Source organism: Peromyscus californicus, unplaced genomic scaffold, assembly GCF_007827085.1.
Source record: "Peromyscus californicus insignis strain IS unplaced genomic scaffold, ASM782708v3 Scaffold_14__1_contigs__length_90479793_seg_2, whole genome shotgun sequence".
NCBI classification, from domain to species: domain Eukaryota; kingdom Metazoa; phylum Chordata; class Mammalia; order Rodentia; family Cricetidae; genus Peromyscus; species Peromyscus californicus.
This window is the reverse complement of record NW_026294436.1, coordinates 55,172,471-55,185,145: the sequence shown is the minus strand read 5'-3', so window position 1 is coordinate 55,185,145 and position 12,675 is coordinate 55,172,471. Positions and strand designations below refer to the sequence as shown.

Sequence of the window (12,675 nt, the reverse complement as noted above, 5' to 3'; positions counted from 1 at the left end):
TCCTTAGATCATGGTCATGAGCAACACTTATATGTTTTTCCTTTTGGGAGTGTTTTCTGGGAGACTCTATGGAAGCCTATTTTCCAGCTTCTGGAGTTACTGAAAGCCCACTGAGACAGGTGTTTATTACACCCAAGTCTGTGAAATGAAAACATGCCCACCATCTTTGTGATCTTTCAGGCCCTACCACAGAGTTACATTTATCTCTTCCATTCGACTTTCTTTGACTCCATTTTCTTTAAAGAAAACCATCTGAATATCTGACTTTTTTTTTTAGGACTGTTGAGATGGATCAGTGGGTATAGGTGATTGCCACCAAACCCGATGGTCTGAGTTTAAGCCTTGGAACCCATATGGAATGGACTCCCACAAGTAGTCCTCATACTGCCACATGCACTCATGTGAACATGCACACATAATTAATTAATTAATAAGTTAATGTAGACATTTTTAAAAAGATGTTTTTAAGGGATTGATGAGATGGCTCATGGGGTGAAGGCCCTTGCTGCCAAGTCTGATGACTTGAGTTCAAATCCTAGAACACGTGTGATAGAAGGAGGGAACTGACTTCTATAGGTGGTCCTCTCATGATGCATGCACATGTGCACACACACACACACACACACACACACACACACACACACAAACTAAACAAACAAAAGTAAATGAAAAGTTTTTCAAGTGTATCAACATACTACCATTTAGAAATCATCACAGAAAGTTTCTTTTACTTAAAAAGTGCCCCCTGCTCATCTGCGTCAGCCCCCTTCTTACTCCCTCTCTCTTACTGCCCATTCAAACCTTGCCTGTCTTTCAGGAACCTACTGATGTCTTCTGGAGGTCTTCCCTACTTGTGATTTCTCTCCTTGCCATTTATCAGTGTTATCTGGAGGATAGAACAGTTTTATATTTATGGAATCTTTGTGAAGACAGTACGTCGCATCCCTGTGTACCTGACATGAGTTAATATCTTACATCACTACTGTCTGTCTGTCAAATGAGAACTTACTCTGACTTCCTCCATTTCCCCTGGTATCCTTTTTCAAGTCCAGGATCCATACAGTGTGCCACTCATTACATCTTCTTTAGTGTTCGTATTGCCTTCTCTCCCGTTAGTGGGGACAGTTTCTTGGGTTCTCTTGTTTTGGTTGACTAACAGCACTGAGCATCAGTTGGGAATCTTGTAGAAAGTCCCTCACTTAGAATTTGCTGTTGTTTTCCTCATGAATAGACAAAGGCCATGGTTTGTGGGTCAGGACCATGGACCTCAAGTGCCTTCCCATCACGTCCTATCAAGGACAGGCACGGTCACAATGACATTTCAGTGCTGATGTTATGTAACCACAGTACCTGACACTAAGTAGTTTGGAAGATTTCCCCACTGAAAAGATGCTCTCCTTCCCTTCTCCAGGCTCATGCTGAATCCTTTGGAAGCAAGTTACTGTGTGCAACTTATGTGTAAGGAGTTGAAAGTGGGAAGGGGTGAGACTCAACTTCCTTAAAAGTAGATTAGCTACATAAATTATTTAGAATCCCTTTTCATGGGAAATGGGCTGTTCTCTCTCATTTGTTTATTCAGTCATTTATTTACATCAGCACGGACTTGTGGATATTTATTTTATACACTGAGTTATAATCTAATACTCCTTTATTTATTTTGCTGATCAAATTGTTTCAGCTTTAATTACTGGGAGATATTTCAGCTGACTCCTATGTTCTTTTGACGTACTTCATTTTGTGTGTGTGTGTGTGTGTGTGTGTGTGTGTGTGTGTGTGTGCATTCAATGTATATTCCAGGCTTATCTTATGGATTTCCTGACCCAGTCTTAGAATTAATCATTTTTTTCCTAAGGAACTCTGATTCCTTTTATTGGAAGATGGGATTAGAAACCAAGATCTTGTCACTTGGTTTGCATGGCCAATGGATGGGCACTGCCAGAATGCTTTGCCCTTGGGCCCTTTTAGCTGATGGAGTGAGGGGTCAATGGATATGTATTATATTCACTCGTTTACATATAAATGTCTATAAAAATTTCCACATGTAACTACCCATGCCTCTACTGAATTAAATCTGGATACATACTGATATGTCCATGTCTAATTCATTGTCACATGATTATTTGGAGCAAACTTAAAAAAAAGTAAGCTACAAAGTTCTGCATGTCACTTCAAAGCTAATGGATCAAGACAAATGTTTAACTTATGGAGCTTTAAAAACAGGTTAAAGTTACTGAATTTCTTTTTGATTTAATGTTGGAACTAATGTTGATAATATGAAAACATTAGATGACATCATAAATACAAATTTTATTTTGTTGTTACCATTTGGTATTTGCCTCAGTTATATGTTACTACCTGTCTATAGTTTTGCTGATTTTAATTACAGGAGTGAAGTTATAATCTAATAGAATCTAATAGAAACTCTTGCATTAGGTAATCCCTGGGTATACTGAAGTTTTAAATATGGAAATAAACATGGCAAGAATCCAAAATCATCTATGAAGATCGTGTTCACGTGTGTTGGTGAAATCTACATTACTCATTTCTTTTCCCTCTCTTTCTGTTTCCTTGCATTATTGGTGGGCTGCAGACTCCAGATCCAACTCCATCTTCTGAAATGATCCCGACTCCCAGAATGCCCCTGGTGCTGCTCCTGCTCTTGCCCATCCTGGGTTCCGCAAAAGCTCAGGTTAATCCAGGTAACACAGCCACTACTCAGTTGGACGCTGAAGACCAGGTTCCTGCCCATGCCTGTCAGTGCTTATCTTAGAAAGAATTTTGCCAAGGGAACCCACTGTATCAGTTGTTTTCACTAGCGTGGTGAAATGTGGCCAAGTTAGAAACAAAGTTGTATCTGTTCCCTATCCATATAGAATGTGTTGGCTATTGTACAAGAGGTTTTTTGTTGAGCAGAGCAATTTAAATGCCACTTTTTAATGGGAGAAGGAATGGCTATTTGCTGCTCTGCCTTTTGGGGAAAATGGGAGAGAAATTTTAGATGCAACAGGGAGCTTCTTTCGATTGGATTATCCACTGGATGCTAGGCCTGGGTTTTACTTGACTGTCCTGCTATACTTTTGGAACACTGACTCTGTACGATGCCAGGTTCCCAGGATCCCAGGTAGTGTCTCTTTCTCACAGGATGTGACTATGTTCAAAACAGAGATTTGAGATGAATCTTTTGAGCCAATTTTTTTGTGTATGTTGTTCTAATTCATATATATTTTAGCTTTAACCTAAAGCATATGATTATGTCATTTGTCTGTTACACAATAATGTTACTTAACAATCTTCAATAGCTCAGTGACTTAAAATGAGTGTCTATTTTGCTTACAAGCTTATAGTTTGATGGTTTCCGCTGTGCTTGGCTGGACTGTACTTTGATCTGTCTTAGTGCATTTACCTATCTGGGAGTCAGCTGGCTATTGCCTCACGTAGGATTACCTTGGCCCGATGAAGGGCAGTTTGGTTGTGGCTCTGTGGATTCCTCTAGCAGACTAGCCTGGTTATGTTTTCATGGAAATTGCACAAGAGCATGAGTGGTAGCTGGAATCTGCAAACAATCTTTCAATCCACTGCTCAAATTATGTTTGTTAAGACCGTACTGGCAGGGATGAGGGCTGTAGCTTGGGTGGTTGCTTGTTCACTAAGACGCTGTTTCAACTCCCAGCACTGAGGTGGGGAACCTCAGTGGTCAAAGCAAGTCATATAGCTATGCCCAGAGTCCATAGGAACAAAAAATGTACATGGTAAAAAGAAATGTAAAGATTTTAAGTCATATTTTTATTCTTTGACAAATATAGACGTATAAAAGTACACATACCTTACAATTGGATAGGTGTTCACAAATCCATTCAGACATGTCTAACCTGAAGCAGAGGGTAGCTATGAATGTGGGCTAATACAAAAGTGTACACTTATATAAAATATGACATTTTCCCCCATGTGATCTTTTTGATTGTGCTGCTTTTGAATGTGAACTTTGTAGATGATGACATTGTGTGGCAATGCCAAAGGCTGGACGGCCCTGGCAGTGAGCAACACTTTCACATTTAAGAAACAGAGGCATCATGGAGTTCTTCCTCCTGCCCCACCCTCGTGACATCCATTATGTTGCTTTCTAACAAGAAAGACTCATTTTGCCTGTTTGTACTTTATATAAATGGAGGCATATGATACAGGGATACTGTGCCTAGCTTCTTAAACTGAACTTTTTCTGTATGACATTTATTCCATGGCTACATGCAGTGGGTGATGGCCCTTTCTTGTTGTTGTATAATATTACTTTCCTTGAACACTTCATTTACATAGTTTACTATGGATGGGAACTTAGATAGTTTATAAAGTTTGGGCCTGTTTGTGAAAAAATCTTCCATATTCTTACACAGAGTTTGTGGTAAGGATATATACTCAATTTTCTTGAGTTTATATCCAGAAGTGGAATTCCTGGGTCACTCGTAACATGTTATTTAATGTTCTTCATAATGCCATAGAGTTTTCCAAAGTGATTTTTACCCACTTAGCCTCCCACAATAGTATGTAGAGTTCAATTTTTGAGCTAGCTATAATTACGTTCTCAAGGGTACATTCATTTTGTCTTTATACTAGCATAATGGTACATTTGTGAGAGTGCCTCCCCTGACCAAGTCCATGGTCATGCATTATTCTTTATACCCTTAATAGGAAACACGGTCAAAACTCCTTTTAAAAAGTTAAAGAATTGTTGGCTGAGTGAATTCAATGCTTTTTTCCATTATTATATCTGAAGTGCTTAGTGGGGGCACCTCATATCTTAACTTGGACACCTTTTTATTTTTATGCTTTGTATCCCTCTTACCCTACAAAGTTTGGTTGCCTCCTATGGTGGACTTTCTCTTCTGGGCTCCAAAGAAGAGGGAAAAGAGTGCACACAATGTCTAGGCGCTGGGTGTCATTCATCATGGAGGCTGGCATGCTTGGGGGCATTTAAGCAATTCAACCAGGGAGACCAGCTTCCTGTGTTAGAATACAAGTTGTAGTCCTTGAGTAGGAAACAGGCTGCCTGAAGGCGATTTTACATCCTGTTCTGTTGTTAGGTATTTCTGTTGGCTCTTTCCACCAGCACAAAGAAGTAGATGTCCTCATTTTAAAAGGTTTTCCTGGAAACATGGTACTTATTGAAGGACTAACCCTTTCCTCTGCGATCCCCTTCCATTTTACCAGGTGAAACTGGAGATGAGGGTGTAAAAAGCAGACAAGAAGTTTTTATTTCTCCTCAGTGTTAAATGGTTGTTGTGGAACTTGGTGCTTACGGAGTTGCATGGTTTAGCCACTGCTTGATGCAGAGTAGATACAGAATAAATACTCACTGATTTAGAGGAAACTTTTAGGGGTCTCGACTGGTACTTCCCAAAAGACTAAAGCTACTGAAAGTACTGATTGTAGATGAAGGTACTCAGTGACAATAAGTTCTGGGCCTTAGATTTTCCTCACAGGTTAGCCACATCGGATAGCAGAGAGACTTGGGCTATAAGCAAATATTTATTATATGGCCAACTCTTAACAGAAATAGGTTTAAAGCCATGTCAGACGATATCAGAAATCCTATCCTAATCAGTCACAAGCCAAAATTCGTTTAATGACTGTTAAAAAACTGAAACTGAAGTCAGCAACTCAAATAGCAATTTAAAAAGTCAGACATTCTAACATAATACTAGCTCAAGATGTACTAATTTGATCCTTACACACTGAGGAGTGATGGGGAAAATGGTGAGGCTCCTCCCATAATTAAATCATTATGTTTCTATAAGAGCAGACAACTTCGGAATAGAGTAAAAACACTGCAGTTCATAAGGTACGATCGTCTGGAATCTGAGCCCTGTGGCTTTAGGCAGAGTTCACTGGTACTGACAGCATGCTCAGTGCTAGGTGCACAGGTTGTGTTGCTAAGGCACAAGGTTCCAGTGATAACGCACGGTGCCACATGGGTGAGCACTTCCAGAAGCAAACAGCTGTTATGCATTTGATTTTGAATTGATCTTCATCAGTACACTTTCAAAAACCTTTTACTGTTGCCAATACTTTTACAATTCCTACATGCAGTTACACCATTCCCCAACCCCAACCCAATGTGAGATTGTGACCCACAGTTTAAGGCACTGGGCTCTCAAGTAGCTGAGCTTTGGCAAACGAGTTGGTAAATTGGGTGATGTCACTGACATTTCCAGAGATGGCAGTGTTCAAAGTGGCCAGAGGGGCTGCAGGGTAGGGCTCTAGAAGCCCCCATGAGAAATACTGAGATGTAGTATGTTCCAGTCCTCCAGTATGGGCAGTGTGCTAACAATCTTTCAGTTCCGGAGGTGCACTAGGAACCCAACCCTAACAATTGCCAATCTGATGGAGGAAGTACTGGAAGGCCCGAGGGCAGCAGAATCATAATTCAGAAGTTGGCTAAACCACTATACTAATAATTTCATAAAAAATCATTTTCATAAGTCAGCAAGTCAATTTGGGTGGGATTAGAAAATTCTGTTGAATGATTCAAAGTTCATTTATAAAAAATACTTAGCTTTATTATTTATTCATTAATTCATTATTTATTTATTTAATTTGCTTATAATAAGTTAATTAAATTTGAGGCTCAACTTGAAGCCGAAGAATAGCATAAGGCTAAAAAGAGGACGCAGAGCTCAGACCTGGAACTTTAATCTCTTCATCATGCTAAATGAGGAAGTTCTGAGGTAGAAGCCCTTCTGGGCCAGTTCACCCTGGCCAAGAAACTGAGGCAGTGGGGATGCTCTGGGTCCCTTTAGTACCAAGTTGTCAACTTACTCCCAGTTCCTTGACTTCCATCAAGGCTGATGTCTATTATCTCCTCTATATAGTTCCAAGATGAAAAATTATTTCCATTTCTTTATGTTTCCTGTGTTTGTGTCTCAAGAGAAATGCTGAGAGTTTAACTAATGGTCTCTCTCTCTCTCTCTCTCTCTCTCTCTCTCTCTCTCTCTCTCTCTCTCTTCTCTCTCTCTGTGTGTGTGTGTGTCTTTGTGTCTCTGTGTCTTTGTCTCTCTGTGTCTCTGTCTCTTGTCTCTGTCTCTGTCACACACACACACACACACACACACACACACACACACACACACACACACACACACACACACACCCTCTCTCTGATGGTTAGAATAGAGCCCTGGGAATGGAGGCCCACAAATGTTAGGTGGTAACTGAAGGCGATAGACTAAGCAGAGTAGCCTGGATGGAATCCCATCTAGGGCTAGCAGGATGATAGACTTTGACCTCCAAGCTCTCCTGCTTTCTGCAGATAGCAAGACCACAGAGTATCAATGCAGAGGATCCCTGAGTCAAGGGCCATCTGGGTGTGCATGGATGCTAGGGCCTGAGAAGCCACTAAAATTGAATCTCAAGCTTGATTTGTGGAGGCAAAAGTGCATTTTGTAAAAAAAGAAGTACTGTTACTGGATATTTAAAGGACTCAGCGGCCAGTTTTTGGAATGCTCAAGAAAGATTGGATTCATCGAGTCTTACAAACGAGGAAACTGAGAGTTGTGGCTGCGCCATTTCTGTGGCTGTGATTAAATGCCCTGAACAAAAGGAACACAGGAGAGGAAGTTGGGTTTATAGTTGGAGGTTACAGTCCATCATTGGCTAGTCTCATTAACACCCACAGTCAAGAAAGAAAGAAATGCATCTTGATGCTTGGTTTTGCTCAGCTTGCTTCTTTCATTGTTATAGACTTCAGGACCCACTGCCTAGGGAATGGTGCCACCCACACTGGGCTGGCTCAACTCACAAGTAGGACAGTCCTCTGCAGACATGCCTGCGGGCCAACCTGATCTAGGCATTTTCTCAATGAGGCTGTCTTCCAGGCGATTCTAGATTACGGCAAGTTGACATTCAAAAAATTCATTAGTACACAGGTTCACAGATACAAAATGATGGGAGGAAACACACCTTTGAAAGTGAATTGCCTTGAGTTCAACTTCCAGCAACCACATGGAGACTGTCAACCATCTCTGGCGCTTATAATAAATAGCTAAATCTTTAAAAAAAAAAAAAAAAAAAGAAAGTGAATTGCCACATCTCACTTGGGATCTAGGCCAGTAGTTCTCAACCTGTGGTTTATGACTCCTTTGGGGGTCGAATGACCCTTTCACAGGGGTCACCTAAGACCCATCTGCATATAGGATATTATGATTCATAAGAGCAGTAAAATTACAGTTATGAAGTAAGAACAAAAATAATTTTATGGTTGGGGGTCACCACAACATGAGGAACTGTGCAAAGGGGCTAAAGCATTAGGAAGGTTGAGAACCACTGTGCTAGGCTGTGACCTAACTGTATGAGTGAGCTTGGCAGGTTTTCAACTTTTGTTTGAACATTCTCAGTCTTCCTGTCTATCATTGGTCACTACCCAAGGGCTATTATGAAGAACAAGACAATGCCCATAAGGGACCTGGCATAACACCCAATACATGAGATGTGCTTAAGAGATGCCAGGCCTTCCTTTCCTTAATTTTACTTATTATATCATGATGATCACAGACTTCATTGACAATTTTATTATTCTACACTGTCTTCTATATTTGAAATTATGTAGAATATACTTTTTTTTTGGTAGTTCTTGGGTCTTACGTCTTAGGATGAAGGAGCTCCAAGTGTATTTGTTGTGAAAACACAGCTTTTGGGGGAGCCAAAGTTTCTGGTGGATTTTTCTCTATACTCTGAAGTTTTGCTTGTATTTTGTTATTTTACACTCTATGTCTCGGGTCTCAAGCTTTCAAGAGACAGATGGTTGTTGGAGTACAAGAGAGGATAGAACATCTCTTCCCGTGGTCAGTGGAATCAGAGCCCTTGGAGACTTAGGCTAAGCCTCAGAGCCAGGATCATAATCACAGGGTTGCAATCAGAGTACCACACAGAGCTCCTCTCTTGGGCCTCTGGGGTTTTGCCACCACCTGTGAAGTCGAGTTTGCTTAGGGCTCCTGTGCTGAGAGGCCAGGAGACTGCAGGAGGACCCTTAATTCTGGCAGGAACATACAGGGTATCAGTGTCTCCTGTTTCTGAAGTGTCTAGGGTCAAGTATTACTCCTACTTTACAACATTCTTGCTTAGCAATGCCTTTTCTAAGAGATATCAGAAATTCCAAGGCCGTGAAGCTGGTGTCATTAAGACATACAATAGGTGTAGGGGTGTGTGTGTGTGTGTGTGTGTGTGTGTGTGAGAGAGAGAGAGAGAGAGAGAGAGAGAGAGAGAGAGAGAGAGAGAGAGACAGATCTGGAGATTAAATTTAAGGCCTTGTGCATGCTAGCAAATGCTTAACCACTGACTTACATCGTCAGTCTTTTTTACTTTAATTTTTTGATGAAGGGCCTTATTAAATTGCTTACACTGGCCCCAAGCTCACTATATAGCCCAAGTTAGCTTTGAACTTGGGATCTACCTGCCTCAACTGGGATTATATGTACATACCACCACGCCCAGCTAACTTATTTCTATATTTACAATCATGGTCACAGGTTGCCCAAATAAGTCAAATCTCCAGTGTCTTGCTGGTTGACATGCTAAGGTGTGTCAGTGAGGTAAAGCTAAAGAAATTTGCCAGGCCACGTGACAAGAGGGAGGAGATGCAGTTGAGCATAAGGAAAGGCACGGAGGCACACCTGAGTAACAAAACAGGAAGGTACGAATGATTGTCAGTGAGAGGTCACATGGGCAAAGGTGTGCCAGTTGGCACAATAAGCAGGTTACACATAACTTCAAAATCTTTGGTGTATACCAAATATTTCATGACCACAGTTCTTGTCTTCACCCAGGACTAAGGTCCGTGCTGTATCCCCCTCCCCAGGAGGCAGGTTTCTTGTGCTATTACATTTCAATGTCTCTGAGACCAGGACGTTGTAAAGTTTAGAACAGTAAGAGCCTCCCTCAAGCCTTTTTTTCTGGATTGTTCTTCTACTTGGAGGTCTTGCTGACCTTTGAGATCATGCTTCGGACAGTGTGGCAATGGTTTGCTATCAGCAGTGTGTGGTGACAGAGTGGTGGATAGACAGTGACCCTGGAGACCAAGGGTCAAATGCTACTTGTAGTTCTGTCATTGTTCAATGTTATGACCTTAAACACTAAAGTAAAGCTTTGTACCTCAGCTGGTGATTCTAGTCACCAGCTCTTTGTTGGTGTAATGAAATACCCAGGACAGGACAAATGCTGTGAAGAAAACAGGTTTGTTTACTCACAGTTTGGGAGGTTCAAGAGCATGGTGGATACAAGGGCAGAAGTGTGTGAAGAAGAGAGCTGGATGGGACCAGTTTGGGGCTTTGATTCCAACCTACAATGGGGTCCTGTGAGAATTACCTTCCCTTCTGAGGGTGGAGCCCTCAATGATGTAAGGACTTCCCAGAACCCTCACCCCTTAAAGGTTCCATCTATTTCCAGATTTCCGCACTGGGGACCAAGTTCCATTCACAGTACATGGACCTCTGGGGAGCAAACAAACCCCTAACAGCATGGGCTTTGCTCAGTTATAAGGTGGGGGATGTAACTTTACTATCTGCATTTCACAAGGTTACTCCCCGGGGGAGGGGCGAGGGAGATAATAGTGAATGAGTAAGTGAAGGTGAAAGGGATTTGGAAAGTTATATGCAAATGCTGAATTGCCATTTGTGACTGTGGGAAGAGAAGGGAACTGAAATAATCCAAACACCGTACACACCAAGTTTGTACCTCATAGATAACAGGGTAGGAAAAGGAGTTACAAGAGAACATTACTTTTCCTGTAATCTTCGAGAAAGACTTGAGTTGTTAGTGGGGAATGAGGCTTCTGCCAGCCCTTGAACTGTGGTCATTCTGACCCCAAAGGGATAGAGCATATACAGTGTAATTGTTCTAGGGTACAGTCATTGTTGACTTAGCTCTTGCCTTTAGCAAGTCTCTGTAGAGCACGAATGTAGCAAAATAAGCCACTCAGAGTTTCTAGTGGTTTTGGACACATGCACAGTTGAAGTGAAACAAAAGTTACAGTAGTTAAATCTTTGAGGTTTGTGTGTGTATTTTTTATGGGCTTATGTGGGTGGTGATAAATTGTTAAATGGCAAGCAACTTTTTCTTCCGACTGGGAGATGTTTCTGGCTTTGGCCTTTATCTGTTTTTCTGTGGTGATGATCTCCCACACACGCATGACCATGAAGGGTGCCTGTCGCTGCTGTGCTTGGCTTATGAAGGCAATCAGTAAATACTTGAGTAATAAGGACAGGGAGGGTAGAAATGAAAGTCAAGGGACTTTGCAGCTTCTCTGTGTTTTACTGCAGGAAAAAAAATGTAAATTGTGTCATGTGAAGCTTGGCTTTGAAAAGATGTTGGAGAAGCTGAGGGGGAGGCCATGGGGATGGGATTCCTTTAACAGTGGGATGCTAAGTGCAGAGAGTAAATCAGATGGGGGAGGGTGAACTAAGGCTCCCCCAGCTGTAGCCAATGCCCAGTCTCCTCAGGTTTGATTGGGGACCCCCTTCCCACTTGCAGAGGTAGAGCCACCTTGACCCTACAGAAGCAAGGAGAGCTCTGTTTATTCTTCAGTGCCTGAGTGCCCCCTCCTCTGGTCTATGGGAAGAATATTTGGAGAGTTACAAATAAAGGAGGTTGTGGTTGTGTTTGGTGTACGCCTCTTACTCTGAACATTTGTAAGGATGAATTCAGGCTCCCTCTTTCAAGTGTTACAACCACAGCAAAGATACAAGGCAACTAAGTCCGCCCTCTGGGTCATCACTAATGACCTTGGTATGGCATAAGCCATGTCTGTGAAGAAGGGGCAAATGTAATTTAGAAAAGCTAGGGTTTTCATGCGTTCTCTTTTTAGCATGTTTGATCAACATTTAAGATTGGTAATAGATTTCACGTTAGGAACTTTCTCAATAGTGATAGATTGTCCCTCTCCCATCCCTCAACTAAGCGAATGATGGCAGCATGTTCTGTCTTTGGCTACTGGTGTGCTTCTTGCCTTTGTCTTTCTGGGTTTTTGTTTTGTTGGTTTTGAGAAAGGGTCAAACTATGTAGTCAGGGCTATCTTGGAATTTGCTGTGTAACCCAGGCTGGCCTTGAATAAAAATCATCCAGCCTTAGCCTCCCAAGTGCTTAGACTGCAGGTATAAACCTGCCTGCCTGTCTGTCTGTCTGTCTGTCTTTCATTCTCTCTCCTCCTCCTTTTACTCCCTCCTGTCTTCATGTCTTTTCTTTTCGATTTTGTTTTGATACAGGGTCTCACATAGCCTGGGTCAGGTTTGAACTTTCAATGTAGCTAAGACTGGCCTTGAACTCCAGCTCTGCCTTCTCCTACTTCTATCATGCACTGGGATTATAGGTGTGCACCACCATGCCTGGCTCTGATGTGTTTCTTGATTATATAAAACAAATGTCCAATTTCTGTCCTGAGAAAACAGCTTTTCTGTAGCTAGTATTGTTTGTCCACAGAAAACACACTTCACTAGACCTTACATCTTAAGAGCAGGTTACAGTACCCAAAAGATCGAACTGGAATTCTTTCCTCAGCATGTCAAGAGTAAAGGATTTACATATATCTGGGGATACTTCTGCACCTTATTCGTTATGAGTAGATATTGTAAACTCCATAGAGTAGCAGGTAGAACTGGCATGGTCTGCTTCTAGAAGCTGGGCTGGCTAGCTCTT

The 12,675-nt window shown here is 41.7% G+C and overlaps 1 protein-coding gene across 8 annotated transcripts in view; it reads left to right on the top strand.

Annotated features, from left to right (window-relative positions):
• Positions 1–12,675, top strand: part of Ddr2 (discoidin domain receptor tyrosine kinase 2) — a 127,764-nt gene that overhangs the window by 72,692 nt on the left and 42,397 nt on the right. For all 8 annotated transcript variants that reach the window (XM_052737545.1, XM_052737543.1, XM_052737539.1 and 5 more), the window contains one exon: positions 2,591–2,699. In XM_052737545.1, the coding sequence (XP_052593505.1) occupies positions 2,618–2,699 (82 nt within the window). In that variant the 5' untranslated portion in view covers positions 2,591–2,617. The remainder of the gene's footprint in view (positions 1–2,590; positions 2,700–12,675) is intronic.